General features: G+C 46.4%; 1 protein-coding gene across 7 annotated transcripts in view; it reads right to left on the bottom strand.

The window, feature by feature from the left end:
• Positions 1-25,398, bottom strand: part of RBM33 (RNA binding motif protein 33) — a 453,495-nt gene that overhangs the window by 260,441 nt on the left and 167,656 nt on the right. For 5 of the 7 annotated variants that reach the window (XM_030198521.1, XM_030198536.1, XM_030198551.1 and 2 more), the window contains one exon: positions 24,077-24,293. In XM_030198521.1, coding sequence (XP_030054381.1) covers positions 24,077-24,293 — 217 coding nt within the window. The remainder of the gene's footprint in view (positions 1-24,076; positions 24,294-25,398) is intronic. The other 2 variants (XM_030198543.1, XM_030198566.1) reach the window with 1 other exon arrangement.

The following is a 25,398-nucleotide window of genomic DNA, read 5'->3' as shown; positions in this document are numbered from 1 at the left end:
TTCAAAATCCGAAGACACTGAGGAAGGACATGTCGATGTACCTGAAATCTTCAACGGAACTGAAGCCGAAATTGGAAGTGTTCCACCAGTGTACGAAGATTGAGGGTGGTCTATTAAAATCCTTAGTCACCAACGACCAAAATGTCCTCAGGCAGTAGGGATTTCGCCCCCTCCAATTTCATCGCAGGTTAACAGGGCGGGGTTTGATCGCCCAAAGATAATGTGGCTTCCAAATGAGACAAAGGATTCAAAATTAAAGAAACAGACTGATGCAACAGAGTTACATGTTGGTCCACAGGACCCGAACCACCAGTCAGGCCTACTTTGCTGGACGACGTTCCAGCAATTTTGCTCTTCCGTTTAATCATGATTCAGGAATACCAAAAAAATCTTCCGATTCCCGGCTCCTCACTGGCTCCAAAGAAGCGGAACGTGCCCCTTTGGTCATGCCTGTTTGAGCACATGCTCACATTCCAGGGAAGGGCAAGGACTCATCAGATGGAAAGAGTGCTCCTTTCCCAGTAGGTGCCTGTCCGCAGACTATACCTGTTCCAGTACTGCTCTCACTAGGTTCCGTGACAAAGGCAAGGACTATATCCCCAAGGGAGTCCTCAGATGGAAAGAGTGCTCCTGTCCCCATAGGTGCCTGTCAGCAGATTACAGCTGTTCTAGTACTACTCTCCCCGATAAATCTTTTATAGCTCAAAGGTTCTCATCCTCCATTACAAAGTGGGACAACTGATCCGCCTCTGCCTGCGTCAATTTAGGTAGCTCCACCTTCTCTAAATATTGGTCTATAGCTTCAGGAAGTACGTGCTTCTCTGGGCTTACACACATTATTATAGAAATGAAAAAATACTTGTTGGATCTGTGCTAATGAAGTACTATTATCTCCCTGCATGTTCCTGAACCTCATTAATGGAGTGTCTCACCATTCATTTTTTTTTAAACTTCTCGGCCAACTGTCTTCCTGCCCTATTAACTGTCTCAAAGTATTCTTGCTGTAATATCCTTTTGTACTTTATGGTGAATTTTATCCATCTGGGGCAGCATGAAGCAGTATTCTCCACCACTCTTATAGCTATGCTCAAGGTGATACAACTGTTGCCTCAAATTATCTTTAATTTGGGTGTGTTCTTTACATTAATGAACTACTAAGGCTATGATCTTACCCTCGTTACTGCTTTTAGTCCTTCCCAAAATAAATCACTGAATTCAAAATAATTCCTTAACTCTTTTTCCAGATAAAGTACATTTTGGGATTCCAGAAATATGCTATCATTACATTTCCAATATATCAACCCCTGGGACTCCTCATTCAAGGGACACTAACCATAACTGGGGCATGGTCTGACTAAACAAGTGCTTTTGTGGTCAAAGCATACATTAAAAATACTATATCCTTGCTTACCAACCACATCTCAATTCAAAAATCATGTACCCTAGAATGACACATGCAGTCTTTATCCCTAAGATGCTGAAATTTCCAGACATCAACTAGATCCCAGTCTGACAGTAGAGTGTATGATTTTCTTCTGTCCACCTTAACATAATATGCCACTTGAGCTGTATTACCTAGGGAAGTGTTTAATGTCATTTTAAATCCCCTACCCATTATCAGTCAGCCTTCAGCCTTCTCACAAATGATCCAGCAAAGTGCTCCAAAAATCCCTCCTTGTCTCTAATAATACTGGGGATATAGTTCTCTCAAATAAAATACCAACTCCATTTGTTTTAGCTTTTACTATATTAGAAGCAAAGAAAACATCTGGATACTTATTTGTAAACAGTTTTACATGCTAAGATAATTGATGGGTTTTCTCTGATGATTTTATATTGTACATTGTGCAGACTTGGCGATTAATCAAGTGTTTGCAACAAACGTGTAGCCTTTTGTCTTCCTTAAAATAAGGCTGCCCTTTACAAGGAAAAATTCAGTCCTCTAACACTTATGGAGACAAAAACATGTTTGGCAGTCATGTACTATTGCAACAGGGATGCCACCTTACATATTGTGATAAGTCAGAGGGTGTCCTATAGGATGTAGGCCACTAGAGGGCGCTAGAAGAAGGTGGAGGTTGCTAGGACCGGGGAGAGCCCTGGGAGGCCCACAGGTGCAGGAGATTAGGGGCTGGGTCCTGGGTGGCTAATTAACCACTTTATACCCCACCTGAGTTGTGAAAGGAGGGAAGTGAGCTAGCAGCAGAAGAAGAGTGAGCCCCTGAAAGATACTGACCAACCTGATGGACTTGGGGGTGGACTGGGTGTCCAAAGGAGATCAGCAGGCTGAAAGTCCTGGGGTAAGAAGTCCCTAAAGCATTGGAGTTTGACTGTGTGTCTAGAACTGTGTGTTCAAAGAGGGACTGTGTGTTCAAGATGAAAAGACTGTGTGTCTAGAACTGTGTGTTCAAAGAGGGACTGCGTGTCCGAAGATGAAAAGACTGTGTGTCTAGAACTGTGTGTCCGAAGTACTAAGAGATGCAGGCTGCAAAGCCTGGGGTTGAGAGTCCCCAAAGTATTGGTATAGTACTGAGCCCATGTATCTGTGTGGGGAGGCTCAATGTGAAGATCTATGAAAGCATAAAGTGTTAGGCTAGAAGAAGTGTGCCCAGGGGCTGGAATAAAGAGTTGCCTGAGATATATGCAGTTGGTGAGACCTGCTTAATTTGCTGAGTGGAAACCAGGTCACCCTGAGTGAGAAGGGGTAGCTCACTAATCTGCATATGATTTGCATATTGAGAACCAGGTCACCCTGAGTAAGGAGGGGGATATCACAATATACCCTCAAAAACATTATGGTTTTATACAATCTAAAGTTCTGTCTTTTATACCTTCAAGATGCTCGATGTCCCCCACCTCTCGTCCCCTATGATCAGCCATATAGTCCAAATCCCAACTAATCTCTACCCTTACAAATTCCCTATTTCCCCCTCTCCCATCCCACCCCATGCTCTCCCCTGTATCCCACGAATAGCGTGGCCTCTCATAGTATGGGCCGAAGTCCCCACGCAGCTCTCTCTCAAGCCCCTCAAAAAATTTATTCCAGCATCAAAGAAACAAACTAATAACATACAATAAACTAAACATCATAACATTAAGTTAAAGGAAACAGTATTATCACAGTAAATAGTAGATCAGTCAGCCAACAGATATCAAATGGAAGAGTAACATGCAGTGACCATTTGCAGTTCACAGTCCAAGCAGGCTGGTCACATAATTCCAGGGTATTGCAGCCTGAACTTCTGATCTCTTCAGTCACCACCATTGACTTACTGTTGATTGAGAATGCGCTGGGTCATCCTTCCACAGTTTGGCCACACAGAGCAGTTAAGGAGTTGACACTTTAGATAGTTTGTTAGCAAGAACAAATAAGAAGTCAAATGGATAATGCCAATGGTATCACACATTGTTTGCAATGATGCAATGGATGACGTCTCTTAAATTCCCTATTACATTACACTAAGAAAACTTATATTCCAAAAATACCTTCATAGTGCAATACGGATAACAAAATATAAAAGACTGAACCATAACATTCAGGAATACAATTCAAAATAAAATTCCTCAAATTATATCATAAAAACTAAATACAAGCTAATGCTTCAAGACACAAATTTTCGGAACAGAAAAAAAAAACTAATGCTTTTCTAAAGTGTAAATAATCTCTAGAACAGACAATGGTCATAAATTCCATATATTAGCAGCTTGATATGGCAAACAAGATTGTAATATTTTCATAGAAGCAACCTTTTGGTTGTCAGACATCATAATAAAGGGTCACGTAAATAAGGATTTTGACTCAAGAAAGAATGTAACAATACATTCATACATGGTGGGGCCTCTCCATGAAGAATTTTAAAAAAACATCGTATTTAATTGAAGCATAGTCTGGGTTCGATGGGCAATCAATGTAAATTAAGATAAAAGGGGTTGCAGAATCGAATTACAAAGAGAATGTATTTACAGAATTATAGTATTGTGATCTGAAATTGTCCAATAATTGTTTTAGTGCAACCTATAATAGCAAGATTACAATAATCAATTCTGAAAAGTATCAATGCTTGCGGTAAAGGCCCAAAAGTGGTTATGTCAAAGAATTTCTCAATTGTTCAGAGCTTTTTTAGTAAATAAAAAATGTCCATAAAAAGCTCCACTTTTGTTCCCTCCATCATTACATGGTTCCACTTTCCATGCAGCTTGCAGTATACTTCCTTTGAAAGGAAAAGGGAGGAAACACACAATTATATCACAGGGCCAATCTGGGGGTTTAAGGCTCAGTGCACCTGTTTGAAATGAAAGAGGGCATTCTGCAGCTTGGCCTATAACTGGTAACAATTTTTGTACTCGAGTCACAATATCTTGCTCCCTGAGAGCCTCCGGCAGCCCTCGCACTCTCAAATTTTTTCTATACACTTGGTTTTCCCCATTTAACCTAGTTGCAACACCATGTGTTTGGCCCCTTAAACTGGCTGTATGCTGTTAAGATGCTATCCATCCTGTGAGTATGCATCACCTCACTTACCTTTCTAGTAAATAGAAAAGCAAAAGAATTGAGTCAAGATGGCGACAGGAACGGAAGTGAGGCTCCCTAGCTCCTGAGACTCGAAAACGCTCTGGCGCGAGGATCGATCTTCCTGATTTTGGTATGGGGAAGAGAAAGGGAAAAACGACAGCTCCTTCCTCCATGGCTCCGAGGCCAATCCTCGCCACCCGCCAGATGACCTTGGAGAGCTTTCGAGTGGGGGCCCTTGGAGAACGAATGCCCACTTCAATAGACTCGGCCTCTCAGGGTGTCGGGCGCAGCATAGAAGGAGTGACGCTGAGTCCTCCTTCCTTCACTGCTCCTCCGCGACCCGGAGGCGATTTGTTGTCCGTGGGGTCACGACAGCTTGAGGCCTTGGAATCATCCAGACCTTCGGCACTCGTAGGAGGAGGACCTATGGGCACTTCAACCCCGGGAAAAGAAATACCAACACAGGATCCAGTGCAGGGCGCTGTTCCTATTTCTCAGGAGATTGCAACCGTGCCTATTGGAGGCTTAACGAGACCAGCAGTGGTAACTATGAATACACTTTGGGATGCCATTCAGGCAGTGAACAACACTTTACTTTTGATGAACACCTCAGTAAAAAGTGAAATAACGGATCTGAAAAAGGTCAAAGTTTGTTCGATCATACTCAAGAGCAAGTTAAAATTATGAAAATAGAAGGAGAGGTTGAAAAACTACAGAATATTACTTCAGTTTTGATTAAAGAAAGAGAAATCCAAGATAGAAAAGTAGAATATCTTGACAATAATGGGCACAGAAATAATTTGAGATTCTTGAACTTTCCGAAATCACCTTTGATAAATGCAACAGATATACTTAAAAAATATTTCAATTAAGTATTGGGGGTCCCAGTGGAGGGGTATCCCCCTGTAACGAGAACCCAATACATAACTGGTATACCTATCCAATCAAAAGAGCAATCTCAAACAGCTCCTGGCCCTACATTAAACTTAACTGAATTCTTGGTAGTAGCAGTTCTTGGAGAACTCTCTTGAATTGATTTCAGAAAAAACTACATTGTTGGTAACTTTTGCCCTTGAATTTGACCGAAACAATACTCTTCGGTCATATTTTCGTCATATTAATGACTCTTTCTTGGGACAAAAGATTCAAGTGTTTCCTGACTTGGCACGAATTACACAAAAGAAGAGAGTTTCTGTCATATAAACCTAGGGTTTTAAAATTAGGAGGCACATTCGTGCTGAGATTTCCTTGTAAATGTTGTATTTCTCTTGATTTGGTGAATTATATCTTCTTTACTCCCAAGAACTTATTAGAGTTTATTGAATCAAAGGAAAAGGCTGTCCCTGCCAAGGAGGCAATCCCTTAGATAAGTATGCTGGATTATCGGCTGTGTACATCCGTTACTCCCTCCCGTTGTAAATTAGTTTAATTTAATTTACAGCATTATTTCCACCTGAAATTACTTCTCAGTATCTTGACTTAAATTATGTGGACAAAAGTAAGAAAATGTTTCTTGTATTATACCATTGTGATATAATGCACTATGAGGCATATTTTCAAAGCACTTAGCCTTCCAAAGTTCCATAGGTTTCTATGGAACTTTGGAAGGCTAAGTGCTTTGAAAATATGCCTCTATGTGATATTGCTTTATTATACTTCTGATATTTCAATGCTACTACTACTACTTGACATTTCTAAAGCGCTACTAGGGTTACGCAGCGCTGTACAATTTAACATAGAAGGACAGTCCCTGCTCACAGGAGCTTACAATCTAAAGGACAAATGTACAGTCAGTCAAATAGGGGCAGTCTAGATTTCCTGAAAGGTATAAAGGTTAGGTGCCGAAAGCAACATTGAAGAGGTGGGCTTTGAGCAAAGATTTGAAGACTGGTAGGGAGGGGGCTTGGCGTAAGGGCTCAGGAAGTTTATTCCAAGCATAGAGTGAGGCGAGGCAGAATGAGCGGAGCCTGGAGTTGGCGGTGGTGGAGAAGGGTACTGAGAGGAGGGATTTGTCCAATGCACTTATGTTAGCTGATAACACAATAAGATATAATAAAAAGGCTTCTAGTCAACTCCCATGTTCAAACCAGACTGTTACAGAATTAAGAGAATATATCAATTTTTCTTCTTCTCTAAGTAGTATCAAATCTCTGTCTGCTCCTCTCCATCTTTGTTTAATAATTCTTAGTACAAAAAATTTTAAATCACTAATAGCATGGCCACTTTCATGCCAATGTGGAACCAAAGGTGCTGATTATATATTACGACTAAAGCAACTATGGTGCTCAATTATTTCCAAACTTAAATTTTGGGACATGGGAACATAATTATATATACTACAAAGGAACTACTGCAATTCAAGGTGTTGTAAGCAGGGCTTTTTTTGTGCCGGTATGCACCGGTACGGTGTACCGGCACCCTTTTTTCCCCGGCGAGTCCTGCACCCATACTCTCACTCCCCTACTTACTGTTTATTTTTTTTTTTTACAGACTCAGCAGCGTGAATGGTGCATCGATTGAGAGAGGCTGGCAGCGTCTGAGCTTCCCTCTGCGAGTCCCGCCTACTTTGTTTCAACTTCCTGTTTCCGCATAGGCGGGACTGGCAGAGGGAAGCTCCAACACTGCCAGCCTCTCTCTATCGCGGCACCATTCACGCTGCCAAGTCCGACGCTGGCCGCCTTTATCACTTCACTGGCTGGCAGGCAGGCAGTGGAGGATGGGCTGGTGGAAGAAGAATCGCTGGACATGGATGGGAGGGGAGGGCAGGGGAGAGAGGAGAATCGCTGGACATGGATGGGAGGGCAGGGGAGAGAGGAGAATCGCTGGACATGGATGGAAAGGGAGGGGAGGGAAGAGAGAATTGCTGGACATGAATGGGAGGGGAGGGCAGGGGAGAGAGGAGACATACTGGACATGGATGGGAGGGGAGGTCAGGGAACAGATTCGCTAGACATGGATGAAGGGGAGGACAGGGGAGAGAGGAGAATCGTTGGACATGGATGAGAGGGGAGGGTAGGGGAGAGAGGAGAATTGCTGGATGTGGGAGGAGAGGGCAGGGGAGGGAGGAGACATGCTGGACATGGATGGAGAGGAGGGAAGAGGAAAGAGATGCACATGGATGGGAGGGCAGGGGAGAGAGGAGAAATGCTGGAAATGGATGAGGAGAGCAGGAGAGCGAGGAGAATTGCTGGACATGGATGGATGGAGGGATTGGCGGGGAGAGAAGAGAAATGCTGGACTTGGATGGAGGAGAGGGGAGAGAGAATTATTGCTTTATATGGATACAGGGGAGGGAAGAGAGAAGAGAAATGCTTGGCTTGGATGGAGGAGAGAGGAGAGAGAATTATTGCTTTACTAGGAATAAATGCCCGTTTCTGAGGGCAATGAAACGGGCGCTAGCAAGGGGCCCCCTCCCTCCGAGCTACTTGCCTTGTTCGGTGTTGGCGTCGCTGTGTGTGGGTAGGGTTTTGGTTTTTTTTTTGTTTGCTGCGCCTCCGTGGCCGTGCCTGTGGCGTTTCAGTTTCGGGCCTCGAGTGTTATAGCTCCGCCCTCAACGTCATGACGTTTTGACGCGAGGGCGGTGCAGACACTCCAGGGCACACCGGATATCTCGGGCGCCTCAACTTCCGTGGAGGCTTCAGAACGTTGGGGTTGCCTTTTATATATATAGATATGGATACAGGGGAGGGAAGAGAGAAAAGAAATGCTGAACTTGGATGGAGGAGAGGCAGAGAGAATTATTGCTTTATATGGATACAGGGGAAGGAAGAGAGAGGAGAAATGCTGGACACTGATGGAGAGAGGAGAAGTGCTGGACATGGATGGAGGGGAGGAAAGAAAAAAGAAGATGCACATGGATGGAGATGAGGGAAAGGGAAGAGAGGAAAAAAACTGCACATGGATGGAGAAAATAAGCAAAAGCTGGATCCACGTTATACCTCCTCCAGTCAATTCCACGGACGAGAACCCAGCTTTTACTTATGGATGTAGGGCAAGAAATGAAGAAGGAAGGAGGAAAGTAAAGAAATATATGGAAAGGAAGCCCTGGAAACGGAGTTAAGAGAACAGATAGAGAGCAGCAGAATCAGAGACTGGGACCAATATGGATAGAAAAACAAAGTCACCAGACAACAAAGGTAGAAAAAAATCAGTTTATTTTCATTTTAGTGTTTGGAATATGTCCAATTTGAGAATTTACATCTGCTGTCTTATTTTGCACTGGGTATACTGGCGCAGTAACAGCTTACAGAAATTATTTATAATGACAAACATCATGTTATTTTTTCTCCTATACTAGTATAATATTTTCAATGATGTCTGTTTATATGCGCCATGGCCGGGATAAGGGGTGTGGCTATCATAGGGGTGGAGCCATATGTGGTGATGCTGCCCATAATGAGTACCGGCACCTTTTTTTCTACAAAAAAAGCACTGGTTGTAATGAATATACTTATCCTGTAGTCAGATGAATTAATTCTTTAATGTTCATGGAATGAGCAAAACGCTACAAGATTCACATTTCTCATGACCCTTAAATTCAACTGGAATTGTAGACAAGGCATATTTTCAAAGCACTTTGGGAGGCTAAGTTCCATAGGTTTCTATGGAACTTTGGGAGGCTAAGTGCTTTGAAAATGAGCTTGAAAAGACAACTCAGGAAGAACAGAAGGTACCAAATAATTTCTAAGATTTTTCTCTCGCGAATAGGCCACAATTAGTCTCATATCTTTAAAACAATTGTGGCCTTCCAATATATATCAACATTTGTGAATTATTTTACAAATATCTTTAGATAAATGTGAGTATCTTAGAGTACATACAAAATTTAGAGTACCTTTGTCTTTCCTTTGTTCTTTTCTGCTGGTGTTTCTAGCCTTGTGATATTCTTATAAAATATATTTATCAGAATATCCCCTTGTCTTAAACATAGAGGCTAGAGCAACTGCTTGTGCATTACAATCCACTGGGTTACTGCATAACCTTCATAAATATAAGAATTGACATAATGGGAGATTACGTTTCAAATTCCTACTATGAAAGCTAGAATAGTAACATAGTAAGTGATGGCAGATAAAGACCTGAACAGTCCATGCAGTCCGAGCAACAATCACATTCATTATCAATTCAAGATTAAAAATCAACAATGAGTAATCTAAGTATTGCAATCTGTGGGGTTTTTTTTATATATTGACTAGCCGTTAAGCCCGTTAAAACGGGCGAGATTTCCAGCTACCCTCCTCGCCGCCGCTCCCTCCCCCCTCCGTGCAGAGCCCCCTGCACTGACCTGACAGCGCCTCTTACCTCCGTGTGAAAGCGCTGCAGGCAGCAGCCCTGCCTGCAGCGCTTTCACACAGAGGTGAGAGGCGCTGTAAGGTCAGTGCAGGGGGCCCGATACGGAGGAGGGCGGGAACGGCGGCGGGGATGGGGGGGAGGGTGGAGGTTGGTGCGCACGATGTTCGTTTCCAGGCGGCAGTGTCCGACAGTGACTCCGACTCCGTTTCCCTCTTTGTTCCGCCCTCTCACGTCATCACGTCTTGACGCAAGGGTAGGACAGAGAGGGAAGTCTCTACTGCGCATTTGCAGGTGAGTCGGTCACTTGCCATTTATATGTTTGATGTGGCAATAGTATTACCAGATTTCTTAACTAGGACATCTAAAAAATTTATTTACTCTTTATCATATGACATTTTGAATTTAAGATTAGGATTCTTGCTATTCAACCATTCATGAAACAATCACAATCTTTCTATATCTCCCTTCAATGTAATGAAAATATCTATATAATGCTAATATAGACATATTTCATTTTTAAGCATATCTTTCAGATGAGTGGTTTCAAAAGGTGCCACATACACATTCGCCAAATCAGGGGCCATTGTAGCCCCCATGGTCGTGACTTATCTGTAAGTAATATTGACCTAAAAAATGAAAATAATTTTTGGAAGGTGCAATGGTTACAATGTCATAATCAAAAAATTTGGTATTCTACGATAAGTAGTTCTTCCTTTCACTGTATTTTTAACTATTATCAAAGCTTCAAGTTGGGGAATAGTTTTGTATAATGAATCAATGTCCATAGTTTGTAACAGAGTGTCTTACAAATCAAAGTCCAATCATCTAAATGTTAATGAAATGAGTAGAGTCTTTAATGAAAGAATCAATTAAAGGAATATATGGATGAAGAAAGAAATCCACAAATTTGGACAAAGGCTCTAAAATGGACCCATTACCAGAAACAGAGTCTACCTGGCGGATTACTAAGGTAAAATTATGTATCATACCTGATAATTTTCTTTCCATTAATCATAGCTGATCAATCCATAGACTGGTGGGTTGTGTCCATCTACCAGCAGGTGGAGATAGAGAGCAATCCTTTTGCCTCCCTATATGTGGTCATGTGCTGCCGGAAACTCCTCAGTATGTCGATATCCAAGCTCCATCCGCAGGACTCAGGAGGACGGGAGGAGCTGAATGACCCTAACACCGCCGAAGCGGGAGGGGTACAAAGCTGCCCTACAGCCGCACGAAGCGGGAGGGAGCGCCGGCAGAATTTATGTCTCAATCCAGCCCCGTAAAACGGAGGGGAGAGGAATGCAGCAGCTCAATGTAACACAAACTCGTCTCAACTCTTGAAGAATCCAATTGAAAAAACTTGAACACGAAGTCCTCCTGAACAAAAACTGAAGACTAAACTTGAATCTGAAATGCAACCAGAATATAAACAGTACAGATATCTGGGAGGGGCTATGGATTGATCAGCTATGATTAATGGAAAGAAAATTATCAGGTATGATACATAATTTTACCTTCCATATCATCATGCTGATCAATCCATAGACTGGTGGGATGTACCGAAGCAGTACTCACCCAGGGCGGGACATTGAAATCCCTGACCGCAACACTGAAGCTCCAAACCGGGCCTCCGCCCGAGCAGCCACAGTCAAGCGGTAATGCCTGGAGAAGGTATGGGCCGATGCCCAAGTTGCCGCCTTGCAAATCTCTTCCAAGGAGACGGACCTGGCCTCTGCCATCGAAGCCGCCTGAGCTCTAGTGGAGTGAGCCTTCAGCTGGATAGGCGGCACCTTCCCCGCGGCCACATAAGCCGCTGCAATGGCTTCCTTGACCCATCTTGCCACTGTAGGCTTAGCAGCCTGCAGACCCTTACGAGGACCTGCAAACAGGACAAACAGATGATCCGATTTCCGGAAATCATTGGTCACTTCCAAGTATCTGATGATGACTCGTCTCACATCCAGATATTTGAGAGCAGAGTATTCCTCTGGGTAGTCCTCCCTACGAAAGGAAGGGAGACAGAGCTGCTGATTCACATGGAAGCGAGAAACAATCTTGGGCAGGAAGGAAGGCACTGTGCGAATAGTCACTCCTGCCTCAGTGAACTGCAGAAAAGGCTCTCGACATGAGAGTGCCTGGAGCTTGGAAACTCTTCTGGCTGAAGTGATAAGTCACCAAAAAGACTGCTTTCAACGTCAGGTCTTTCAGAGATGCCCTCGACAAGGGTTCAAAAGGCGGCTTCTGCAAGGCTCTTAGCACCAGGTTGAGATTCCACGCAGGCACCACTGAGTGCAGAGGAGGGCGCAGGTGATTAACTCCCTTGAGAAAACGTACCACATCTGGCTGTGAAGCCAGGGAAGCACCCTTCAGGCGGCCCCTGAAGCAAGCCAGAGCCGCTACCTGGACTTTAAGGGAACTGAGCGACAGGCCTTTTTCCAGACCTTCTTGCAGGAACGCCAGCACTGAAGAAATTGGAGCAGTGAAGGGAGAAAGTGAGCCTGCTTCACACCACGCTGCAAAGGTACGCCAAACCCTGGCGTAAGCAGTAGAAGTAGAGTGCTTCCTCGCTCTCAGCATAGTGGCGATGACCTTGTCTGAGAAGCCCTTCTTCCTCAGACGCTGCCGCTCAATAGCCAGGCCGTAAGACCAAAGGGGGAGGGATCCTCCATCACCACGGGACCCTGATGCAACAGGCCCTGCTCCACTGGCAGCCGCAGAGGGTCATCCACTGAGAGCCTGATCAAGTCCGCATACCAGGGACGTCTGGGCCAGTCCGGACCCACCAGGATTATCCGGCCCGGATGCTTTGCCACCCGGTCTAGTACCCTGCCCAACATGGGCCAGGGCGGGAACACATAGAGAAGCTCTTGTGTCGGCCACTGTTGGAGAAGAGCATCTACTCCCAGAGATCGAGGGTCCCGTCCTCTGCTGAAAAAGCGCGGCACTTGGCAATTGGCCGATGGCGCCATCAGATCTAGGCTCGGCTGGCCCCAGCGCTTCGTGATGTCCAAGAACGCCTGAGACGATAACTGCCACTCTCCGGGATCCAAGGTATGGCGACTGAGAAAGTCCGCCTTGACATTCATGACTCCGGCAATGTGGGCAGCTGACAGCTGTTCCAGGTTCGCTTCCGCCCACTGGCATAGATTCATGGCTTCCATGGCTAGAGGGGCGCTCTTGGTACCTCCCTGGCGGTTGACATAGGCCACAGCCGTGGCATTGTCCGACAGGACCTGTACTGGCTTCAACGCCAGTACCGGGAGGAACTCCAAAAGCGCCAACCGAATGGCTCTGAGTTCCAGGAGGTTGATAGACCACTTTGCCTCTGCAGGAGACCAGAGCCCCTGCGCTGTCCTTCCCAAGCAGTGGGCTCCCCAGCCCGTCAAAGAGGCGTCCGTCGTGACGACAATCCACTCCGGGGTCACAAGAGGCATCCCTGCAGACAACTTGTCTGTCTTCAGCCACCAGCTCAGCGCCTTGCGCACTGCTGGGTCCAAGGGAAGGCGCACAGCATAATCCTCAGACACCGGAGTCCAGCGCTGCAGCAGAGAGTATTGTAGTGGTCTCATATGAGCCCTGGCCCAGGGCACTACTTCCATCGTGGCCGTCATAGAGCCCAACAGCTGCACATAGTCCCAAGCCCGAAGCGGAGAGGCTACTAGGAACTGGTCCACCTGAGCCTGAAGTTTGACAATCCGATTGTCTGGCAGGAACACTCTGCCCACTTGGGTGTCGAATCGAACTCCCAGATACTCCAGGGACTGAGTTGGGCGCAGCTGGCTTTTCTCCCAGTTGATGATCCACCCCAGGGAGCTCAAAAGAGCAATCACCTGGTCCACAGCCTTGCCGCACTCTGCATAAGAGGGAGCTCGGATCAACCAGTCGTCCAGATAAGGATGGACTTGTACTCCTTCCTTTCGCAGGAAGGCCGCGATGACCACCATTACTTTGGAGAAGGTCCGCGGAGCAGTAGCCAACCCGAACGGGAGGGCTCTGAACTGGAAGTGTCGGCCCAGGACTGCAAAACGCAGAAAGCGTTGATGAGGAGGCTAGATGGGAATATGCAAGTACGCTTCCTTGATGTCCAAGGATGCCAGGAACTCCCCTGCCTTCACTGCCGCTATAACAGAGCGGAGAGTCTCCATGCGAAAGTGCCGAACTTTCAAGGCCCGATTGACCCCTTTGAGGTCGAGGATAGGCCGTACAGAACCTCCTTTCTTTGGTACCACAAAGTAAATGGAGTAACGTCCCTTGCCAAGCTGATTTTCTGTCACCGGAACGACCGCACCCAGGCGGATCAGGTTGTCCAAGATCTGCTGCACTGCCACAGCTTTGACCGGAGACTTGCAGGGAGAGAGTACAAACCCGTCTCTTAAGGGTCGGCAGAACTCTAGCTTGTAGCCGTCTCTGATGACTTCCAGCACCCAAGCGTCTGAAGTTACCCTGGTCCACTCGCCCAGAAACGAGGACAGGCGTCCTCCAATCTGCACTGGGCCATGGACCAGGACCCCGTCATTGGGTACGAGACCCTGGGGGAGGACCGGAGGGCGCACCTCCGGGACGGCGGTCTCTGCGAAAGGAATGCTGCTTGGGGGAGAAGTTCCTCTTGAAGGAAGAGGGGGCAGAGGAGCCCGACTTGCCCGGGCGGTACCGACGGGCTTCCTGAAACCGTCCTCTGGAGATACCGGGGCGAGCACTGGCCCGAGCCCTGACCTCTGGTAACCTCTTGCCCTTAGACGTGCCGAGATCGGTCACAATTTTGTCCAGCTCGACCCCAAAGAGCAGCTTGCCTTTAAAAGGCAACTTAGCCAGGCGGGACTTAGAGGCGTGGTCCGCAGACCAATGTTTCAGCCAAAGCCACCGCCGCGCAGAGACTGTCTGAGCCATACCTTTAGCCGAGGCTCTCAAGACATCATACAGTAAGTCTGCCAAATAAGCCAAGCCCGATTCCAGGGCCGGCCAATCAGCCCTCAAGGAAGGATCCGAGGGGGAAGCCCGCTGCACAATCGTCAGGCACGCCCTGGCCACGTAGGAGCCGCAAACTGAGGCCTGCAAACTTAAGGCCGCCTCCAATCTTCTGTCTTGGGCGTCCTTTAGGGCCGTGCCACCTTCCACCGGCAACGCCGTTTTCTTAGTCCCGCAGTGATTAAAGAATCCACGGTAGGCCAAAGAAAGGCCTCCCGTTCACTTTCAGGCAAAGGATAGAGGCGGGACATAGCCCTAGCCACTTTGAGGCTTGCTTCCGGGACATCCCATTGAGCCAAAATTAAGGTGTGCATGGCATCATGCACGTGGAAGGTTCTAGGCGGGCGCTTCGTCCCCAGCATAATGGCGGAGCCAACAGGGGCTGAGGGAGAGACGTCCTCTGGAGAGGAAATCTTCAAAATGCTCATGGCCTGCACTAACAGGTTGGGCAAATCCTCTGAGCGAAAGATCTGCGCTGCAGAGGGGTCATCCGCTCCATCCGAGCGGGAATCCGTCTCCTCCAAGGAATCCCCAAAGGACCGTTGGGAGAACTCAGATACGCTGCCCTCATCTACATCAGAGGAAACAGCGTCCTCTAAGGCCTGGGAATCCACCCGAGGGCGTTTACTTCCAGGGGCCTCAACCCCTTTATCGGACAAGGGAGAAGGGGCAGCGTTTTGCATAAGGAAGGCCTGATGCAGCAGCAAAATAAACTCGGGGGAGAAACCCCCCAGACTGTGCACTTCAGCAGCCTGGGCCACAGCCCTAGACGCACCCTCAACCGGCGCTCGGAAGAGCGGGGGAGAAACATGCTGCGCATCCAAGATGGCGTCCGGCGCGACACTCCGCGAAGGAGCCGCGCGGGAAGAACGGCGCTTAACTTTAGCCGCTTTTTTGCCGTCGCCCAAATCAAGGGCGGCCATGGCATTAACGTCTCCCAGCTCAAGGGCGGCCAAAAAAAAGAAGCCGTCCGAGCAGAGTGGCCGGCCAAGATGGCGGAGGCGAGCAGCGGGGGATGGGCGTTTATGGCGGGAAAAACTGCCGCACCGGAGGGAGACCCGGGACACTGACCGGCCTCCGAACTGCCACCCAACAAGGGCGAATCAGACTTTAAGACCCCCGCATCCCCGCTAGAAGCGCACACGCGGTCCGGGGAGCGATTCTTCACGCCCTCGCCCTCCGACGCCATAGGCCACGTGGAGATCGATCGGGGAACCCCCTGCCCGCTATAAAAAGGTAAAAATTACCTGCTTCTCGCTCCGAGCTGTAGTCCCAGTGAGTAGCTGCAATAAACGTTTAAATAAACGTCGAAATAAACGCCTTTAAGGACGTCCCAAAATTTTTTTTTTTTAACGGAGCCAGCGGGAGGGGGGAGAAAAGGAGGGACCTGGCGCCACCAGGTTTGCACTTGCTCAAGAAGAGCCCTCAACCCCAGGTACTCAACAAAACCTAAAAATTAGGCTTGGAGACCTAGCCAGAGCTGCTGCTGTGTGTGACCACCACCTGCTGAGATAGAGAACATACTGGGGAGTTTCCGGCAGCACATGACCACATATAGGGAGGCAAAGGTGAAATTAGATCTTACCTGCTAATTTTCTTTCCTCTAGACCCTCCAGACCGGTCAAGACGCGTGGGTTATGTCCTCCTACCAGCAGAGGGAGACTGAGAAAACACTAAGCTTTTGAAGCCTGTATATATAACCTGTGCAGAACCTCCACTAGCCAGTATAACCCTGACAAAGCAGAGAAACAAAAAACACTAACAACAACTAGCAACCCTGTACGTGGTCACAGTAAACTGCAAAAACAAGAAACATCTTCCGCTTGCTCTTACGGAAACATGTTCCTTTGCCTTTGATAAAACAGTTGGGCTTCTACAGGTGGACTATCAAAGAAGAGCCTCACCTGTCCCAGACTCCTATCACAAAACAGAAATAAACAGAGTCTGCAATTAGAGAAACAACAATCTACAGCAGCCAAGAATTATCCAACAAACACACCTCCTGGCCTCCAATACAGACAGGGCGGGCTCTTGACCGGTCTGGAGGGTCTAGAGGAAAGAAAATTAGCAGGTAAGATCTAATTTCACCTTCCTCAGCGACCCTCCAGACCGGTCAAGACGCGTGGGACGTACCAGAGCAGTAACTAACTTACGGGAGGGACCTACTAAGGCCAGAGGTCAAAACTGCTGCCCCAAAGCGCACCTCGTCCTTCGCATGCACAGGAATCCTATAATGCTTCACAAAGGAATGCAACGAAAACCAAACCGCAGCCCGACAAATATCTAATGGAGAAATCATACTATTCTCCGCCCACGAGGCTGCCATTCCCCTAGTGGAATGAGCAGACCAGCACTAGGCACCACAGGACCCTTCACCAAGTAAGCAGATGCAACCGCCTCCTTCAACCACCGTGCTATGGTCACCTTAGGAGCCGCTGCACCCTTCTTTGGGCCACCATGAAGAACGAACAAACGGTCAGAGGCTCTGAAGTCCTGAGTTCCAGAGAGATAACAACTCAAAACTCTCCTGACATCCAGCTTGGCAATACCACGTTGCTCCGAATCTCCAGCCATATCACTGAACACTGGCAGAGAGATGACCTGATTAACATGGAACTCGGAAACCACCTTGGGCAAAAAAGGAAAGCACCGTCCGCAACGAAACCTTCCCTCAGAAAGGACAAAAATGGTTCCCTACAAGACAAAGCCTGAAGCTCTGAAACCCTCCGTGCTGAAGTAATCGCCACCAACAAGACCATCTTTAAAGATAAATCCTTACAAGATGCCGATACCAGAGGCCCAAACGGAGGCCTGATCAAAGCATTCAAAACTAGCTTCAAATCCCACGGAGGCACCATCCGTCACTGAGGCGGACGCAGCAACTTAACACCCTTCAAAAAACGCACTACCTGAGGCACAGAAGCGAAGGACTTTCACTGAAGCTTCCCACGAAAACATGACAAAGCTGCCACCTGAACCTTCAGTGTAGACAAGGCCAGACCCCTATCAACACCATCATGCAAAAATTCCAAAACTTCCACCACCGAAGAGCGAAACGGCCGAACTCGATGGTCTTCACACAAGTGCTCAAAGATTCTCCAAACCCGGACCTACGCCAAGGAAGTGGATCGTCTACGGCAACTCAACATCGTAGCAAAGCCACTGGACGAAAGCCCCTTCTTCTTCAACTTGTGCCGCTCAAGAGCCAAGCCGTAAGCGAAAACCGAGCCGGATCCGGCTTGATTATCGGGCCTTGACACAGAACTGATCCCAACAAAGGCAGGGCCGCCGCCCCTGCCAACCGCACCAGGTCTCCGTACCATGGTCGACGCTGCCAATCCGGAGCCACCAGAATCACCCGACCGGAGTGATGTTCGATGCGCTATATTACTTGACCGACTAACAGCCACGGAGGAAACACATACAGCCACTCCCGAGGCCAAGGCAACAGAAGAGCGTCGATTCCCTCCGCTCGAGGGTCTCTTCAGCGACTGAAAAAAAAAAAATCTCTGAACTTGCGCATAGCGAGCCGTTGCCCTAAGATCTATCACCGAAAGTCCCCAGACCGACACAACTCGCTGGAACACTGACCGAAGAAAAGACCACTCTCTGGGATCTAGAGTGTGCCTGCTGAGATAATCTGCATCTATGTGACCTACCCCGGCCACATGCGCTGCCAAGAGAGCCTGAGGATGAGTTCAACTGCGCCGCCAAGGCTCTTCGTCCCCCCTTGACGGTTGACATACGCTACTGCCATGGCGTTGTCGCAGAGCACTCGGACTGCCTTGTGGCGAACCACCGACGGCAAGGCCTGGAGCGCCACCCGAATGGCCCGAGTTCCAGCCGGTTTGATGGACCACTCTGCTTCTGCCCGAGACCACCGGCCTTGAGCTACCTGACTGAGACAATGTGGCCCCCCAACCTTGCAGACTGGCATCCGTGACCATTACCAGCCCCTGTGGGGACTCCCAAATTGCGCGGGTTGAGCCACCATCGAAGACTGAGACGAGGGGCCACCGACAGCGGACAACACCTCTCCAAGTCCTGCGACAGAGGGGACCAACGACTGAGCCGAGCTGACTGTACCTGACGCATGTGCGCCCTGGCCCACGGAACTACCTCTATGGTCGCCGCCATCAGGCCCAGGACCTGACGATAAGTATGGGCCGTCGGCGCCTTCTCTGCAAGGAACCGACGAATCGGACCCTGTAACTTGGAACCAAAAGGCCGCACGAAGGAAAGTGAAGATAAGCTTCCGTCAAATCCAGGGAAGTGAGAAACTCTCCTTTCCAGACCGCACCAGTGACCGACCGCAACGTCTCCATTCGGAAAGAGGGCACCTTGAGTGCCGCATTGACCCTTTTGAGATCTAAAATGGGACGAAAAGTGTCCTCTTTCTTGTGGGCCACAAAATAGATCAAATAGCACCCTGAGCGGTGCTGATCTGAAGGAACAGGAACCACGGCTCCCAACGCGAGCAGCCACCGCAGAGTGTCCCTCACTGCTGCCCTCTTGCTCCAAGACCGACAGAGGGATTCCAGAAACACTTCGGGAGAACAGCTTTCGAATTACAGCGCATATCCGCCTCGAAACACCTTGAGAACGCACTGATCTGACCTGATTTGGGCCCAGCTCTGGTAAAACAGACTCAGCCGAGCCCCAACATGCAACAGAGCCTAAGCCGCCACACCTTCATTGGGAATTGCGGCCTGAATACTAACCTCCCGCGGAAAAGCCACGCCCTCCGCGACGACTCTCACGAAAGAACTGTGTGCGCTGGAAAAACCGACCCCTAGAGGTCCTACTACTACTACTATTAAACATTTCTATAGCGCTACTAGACTTACGCAGCGCTGTACAAATTAACATGAAAAGACAGTCCCTGCTCAACAGAGCTTACAATCTAAATTGGACAGACGAACAGACAGCTAGGGGTAGGTCCCACTCGATCTGCCCGGCCTATACCGCTGAGCCTCCCTAAACCGTCCCCGAGAGGAACTAGTTCTGGCCCCTGCCTTGAACCGAAAATCTGGAAGCCATAGAACCTTGGTATCACTAAGACCTCACACTAACTTGTCCAAATCTTCTCCAAAGAGCATAGCTCCCTTAAGTGGCAGAGACCCACAACCATAGCCATATTTTTTGTCTGAAGTACGCAACAAATCATAAAAGCCTCAGACAAAAAGGATGAAGCAACATCTACCGAATCATCCAGGAGCTTCTCGGCCCAACGAAAACATGCCCGAGCTACCAGACCCCCACAAACCAAGGCCTGCAGGGCTAGAGCCGACAAAACAAAACTACGCTTGAGAAAAGATCCCAACCTTCTATCCTGAGGATCACGGAGGGCCGTTCCTCCATCAACCAGGATAGCCGTAGCTATAATTACTGCCGTCACTACTGCATCTACCATGGGAGCCTTAAAGGAATCCCTATCGTCCTGAGGGAGGGGATAAAGCCTCACCATTGCCTTTGCCACCTTACACGGCAAATCCCATTCCTGACAAATCATCTCCCGGAGATCCTTGTTCATAGGGAAGGATCACGCCTGACGCTGAATGCCCTTCACCAACGGATCCTGGACAGTTTCCCCCAAAGCCTCCTCAGGACCAAACTGAAGGGTGGACGACACCTGATCTATGAGTTCTGACAGCTCATCTTTATGGAAAATCCGCACTACTGAAGGATCCTCTCCAGGAATCCAACAATCCTGCTCCTGAGAGCCGTCAATTCCATCTGACTCCCCCAGATCACTAAGCGCAGCTTCTGCAGCTACAGGAGAAAAACATTGCCTGTCCTCTGACCACTCTAACCGTGGTCTCTCAGCCAAGCAGAAAACAGCCCCCTCTTCCAATTGGGGGGGGGGGGGGGGAGGGGGTCCCGATCTCCAGGCCTGATACCGCGTCCAGACAAAATCTGGAGGAAAGCCCACCATTCCTGGACCGTCATTAGGCCCTTTTGTGCCAAAAACGGAGGCCGCAGGCCCAAAAACAGCTGGCTCCACGGGCCGTGTCGGACTCAAGATGGCGGCTGTTCCCGCCGAAACTGTTCCCGCTGACAGCGGCCCTGCCTACGCTCTCGCTGACCCGGAGACTCCCGACACCATCGATCCCTCCGCGGTCAAGTCGGGGGGAGCCACAGCCACTTTTATAGGTGCACCGCAAAGCTACACTGAGCGCCCGGTGCCTCTACCCCTCGCCACAAGCACGCGCGACATCGGAGGAGCTGGGCCGCCATAAACCATGAGGGACGGGAAAAGCTGTTCAGCAAACGCGCCAAACCAAAATCTCACTCACACTGCAAAAGCACTGAAGAAAGCGCTGCTCCCTCGTTCCAGCAAGGAATCTAAACCCCGCTGAAAATAAAGAAATAAATGCCCTTAAAGGCACAGTACTCCAACTCTGGCAGCTGGAAATTGTAAGGCACTCAAGGCTACAATACTGAGAAAGCAGCCGAGGCACAAAGCTGCCAAGCAAAACGAAATAGAATAACTGACCTTAAAGGCACAGTACTCTAATTCTGGCATCTGGAAATTGTAAGGCACTCAAGGCTACAATACTGAGAAAGCAGCCGAGGCACAAAGCTGCCAAGCAAAACGAAATAGAATAACTGACCTTAAAGGCACAGTACTCTAATTCTGGCATCTGGAAATTGTAAGGCACTCAAGGCTACAATACTGAGAAAGCAGCCGAGGCACAAAGCTGGCAAGCAAAATGAAATACAATAACTGACCTTAAAGGCACAGTACTCTAACTCTGGCATCTGGAAATTGTAAGGCACTCAAGGCTACAATACTGAGAAAGCAGCCGAGGCACAAAGCTGCCAAGCAAACAGAAATAGAGAGCAGCACAGGGGGAGGGACCCAAACATAGGTGTAACACCCCAGGGGGAAAAAACTGGGCCCCACCAGACCCAGGGCCCCAAAGCACTTTTTTTTTTTTTTTTTTTTTTTTTTTACACACACGTACAGGGTACTGCAACAGAATAAAGTTTGGAAGGAAAAAATCCTACGACCCAATGACAAACTACCTCACCAGATTATTGGAGACTGCACAGGCTGTCAACTGCTACCTCTGCTGAGACTGAGAAAATACTGGCTAGTGGAGGTTCTGCACAGGTTATATATACAGGCTTCAAAAGCTTAGTGTTTTCTCAGTCTCCCTCTGCTGGTAGGAGGACATAACCCACGCGTCTTGACCGGTCTGGAGGGTCGCTGAGGAAAGGATTGCTCTTTATCTCCACCTGCTGGTAGATGGACACAACCCACCAGTCTATGGATTGATCAGCATGATGATATGGAATATGTATTTTAGGTAAGATGTAAATTGTGGGAACTACTGGAGATTTAAACTGGCACCTGCTGCTAGATCTAGAACCTCTTTTTGTAAGATAGATGTTGGATCTCAAGTAAGGAGAATATAAAACTCACAGTCCTTTAACTGTCTGTTTACTTTCCGTATATAATTTTCTCTATCGAGGACCACAATTCCACTCCCCTTACCCACTGATTTAATAACTAAATCTCTGTTCTTAGACAGAGATTGAATGGCCCGATACTCTAGTGTTGACAAATTAGCATTTTTTCTTGATACCTTCTATGGTGGCAACTTCTCTTTCCACACAGTTTAAAAGTATAAATTCAGGGATCAAAAGGACCTGACAGTATCCATGTGGATAAATTCTTTAAAATGGACATATCAACATAAGGAGTGTTAGCCTTAGAAAAAACATGAGCTATTTGTAGCTTATGAAAAAAATGTAATAGATCAATACGTGTCTGAAATGCACTGTACTGGGAAGTAGGGATAAATGAAAGATCTTGTTGCAAAACTGAGAGTTCATTTATTGTTAAGCGATACAGATGAGAGATTACAAATCAGAACATCTATCTCAAACTGTGGATTGTACTGATGCAAAGTAGGTTGATATTGACAATTGTTGGGACATGGGGGAGGAATATATCTCTGATCTCTTTGAAGATGAGGTTCCCTAATTTTCTCTAAAAAGGAAGAGTGGACAGGAGGAGTTACTACCCGTGGTGGTTAACTGTTCATTTGTAGATGACCTTGACAAGTTAGGAAATAAGAACCTATGACACAGGGGCATGAGGGGCATGTGTAGAAGTAGAGGGTGGAGAGGTATAAAGATCCTCAGAAATGTATTCTCTCTTTTCACTCTTGCCTTTAGAAGGCATACTCTCAGAATGATAGACTTATTATTATTGTTATGGGAACCAGAAATACGCTGATTGTCACTTAGGGTTCCGTTTACTAAGTCGAGCTAGACGCGCACTAGTGCTTTTAGCACTCTAACTTTGTGCACGTGCTAAAAACGCTGGTGCACCTTAGTAAACAGGGCCCTAAAGTTCTTATTCCTTTTATATAGTCTTGCTGTAGACAATGGGTAAATATTTCCTCTATGATAATCTTGTTCATCTCTTTCAAACTTAACACTTAGTTTTCCTGATTTTTACATTTTTATTTATGTGATGGATCTTTTTGCTTTTACTCCCCATGGTCTTACCGCTCAGTGCATTTTATTCTTGTTCTTTAGAGATGCTACATTACTGGACTCTCTAGCCCTTGGGTTTACATTATATTTTTATGTATGTCTTTTTACATTGCTTGTCATAAATTATTTGCTTTTAGTTTCCATGTTCTTACCACTCAGTGCATTTTACTGTTGTCCATTATAGATGCTGCATTTTTAAACTCTAGTCTTATGTTTACAATTATCATCTGTGGCTGGTATATTTTCACCTGTGGGAATTTTTGTTTTTATATAATTTTGCTCGACTCCTGAGGCAGGCACGTGACGTTGAAACGTAGATCTGCGTTTTTTGTTTTTAAATAAATCAGCTGTTTTGGAACCACATTGGTCTACCCCCTTTTTTGGTTTTCTATTTGTTATATGTGCTTTGTTGTTAAGGGGGCACTTCTGTTTGTTTGTTTGTTGTTTAAGTGCTTTGATATAAGCAGTCTATAAATGTGCAAAATAAATTAAATATAGTAATTCACATGGATATCATCCACTACAAATGATGATTTTAACAAAAAAAGTGTAAAAATATGTGCAAATAGAAATATTTTTGATGAAGGATGGTACATGATTGTGCTTCATCAGATTTAGTAATATTCCCACATAACACAATGTTAAAAAGAAATTCTACATTAAAGTGCCTTTTGTTCTCTATAACTAAGGTTCTGCTCTACAAAAAAGTCTTGCAGTGACATAACTACTAGTGCCTTTTTTTTTTTTTAACAAACACTGAAAAAGAAACCTCATTGTACAGGAAAGTATACAAACCTCTACCTTGCACAGGTGTGACAACTGCTCCCTTAAAATGTGGGTTGATATGTATGTTCTTGGGTTGCTGCTGATTTACTGGAGGTGGAGTCATCATCATTCTAGGAGCTTCCACCCGAGGTTGTGTAGACATCTCTTGAGGAGCAGAATGATGTGAATGCGGTAAGGGAAGCAGTGGCTGGATGTGTTGTTGTTGAAATAGACTTCTGATCGGTTGCTGCAGAATAAAAAAAAAAAAAAAAGCTTTCATAAAAAAGACTCTCTTACAGAAAAACTATATTTTTCAGTATATACATGTATTGTGCGTGTGTTAACTGAAACCCACCCTGAGCATGAATGCATGGGACTAAAAAAAAAAAAAAAAAATCAATATAAGTAAGTTTAAATACATTTTAATCAGGTAAAACATTTAGTAGTAAGAAAATCAGAAAATAATCATTTCTACATGTGACCCTCTGAGCAAAAAGGTACCAAAAGTAGGGTTACAAATAACAGAGGTAAAGGCTACAAATGTCTGGAGGAACAACTTTCATTTTGAAGGGTTTGTGTACTATAAGGTCAGTAGAATGGGACTATGCAATTTTTTTCACAATTTTGATGTTTTTCATGTCCTACAGCCTAAACACTACAGGTATCGAAAGTGGAGTATGTGCTTTCTGGGGTTAATTATTTATTGATAAACATTTCACATGTTTTAGACATAATTAGCCTATACCTGAGGCTGAAATGTTGAAGAATTATGCAGTTATCACACTATCTTGTGGTATAAAGTCAAATACCCCCACTTTTGATATTTACTCAGCAGGTTACATTATTTTCACTTAATAAATTATGGTGGTTAGAGTACTATTAGCTGTATTTGTCTGACAGAAAACTGGAATCCTTGTAGCTTGCAGTATGTTGTACTAAACTGAGAAAAGCATTTTTCAAAGATGATAAACATGAGTTTTCAAGATCACTTATACCCTGCCTTCCAATAGCATGATACACCACATTCAAATGGCAGTCATTTAAAAAAAACTAAACAAAATTTATTTTCACTTTTCTAATGTCACTGACTCAGAGTACATGTTCTATCAAAGAAAACTGCCTTTAGTAGGCATTTTATTGAGGTAACGCAGGACCTGAGAGATTCACCCTTTTTTTTGAACAAAATACACCTCACCTTGGCTTGGAATTTGAAAGAATGGATGAAGCTTTGTGCCAGATTTTCCATAATATAATATGACATGGCCTTGGTTTCAGGTCCCGACAACGAATATATATGACCATGACGTTGCATTACCACAGGCAGTGGTTCAATGGCACAATCTTATTTGCAA

The sequence above is a fragment of the Microcaecilia unicolor genome, chromosome 1 (assembly GCF_901765095.1).
Source record: "Microcaecilia unicolor chromosome 1, aMicUni1.1, whole genome shotgun sequence".
NCBI classification, from domain to species: domain Eukaryota; kingdom Metazoa; phylum Chordata; class Amphibia; order Gymnophiona; family Siphonopidae; genus Microcaecilia; species Microcaecilia unicolor.
This window is presented reverse-complemented; position numbering and strand designations above follow the sequence as displayed.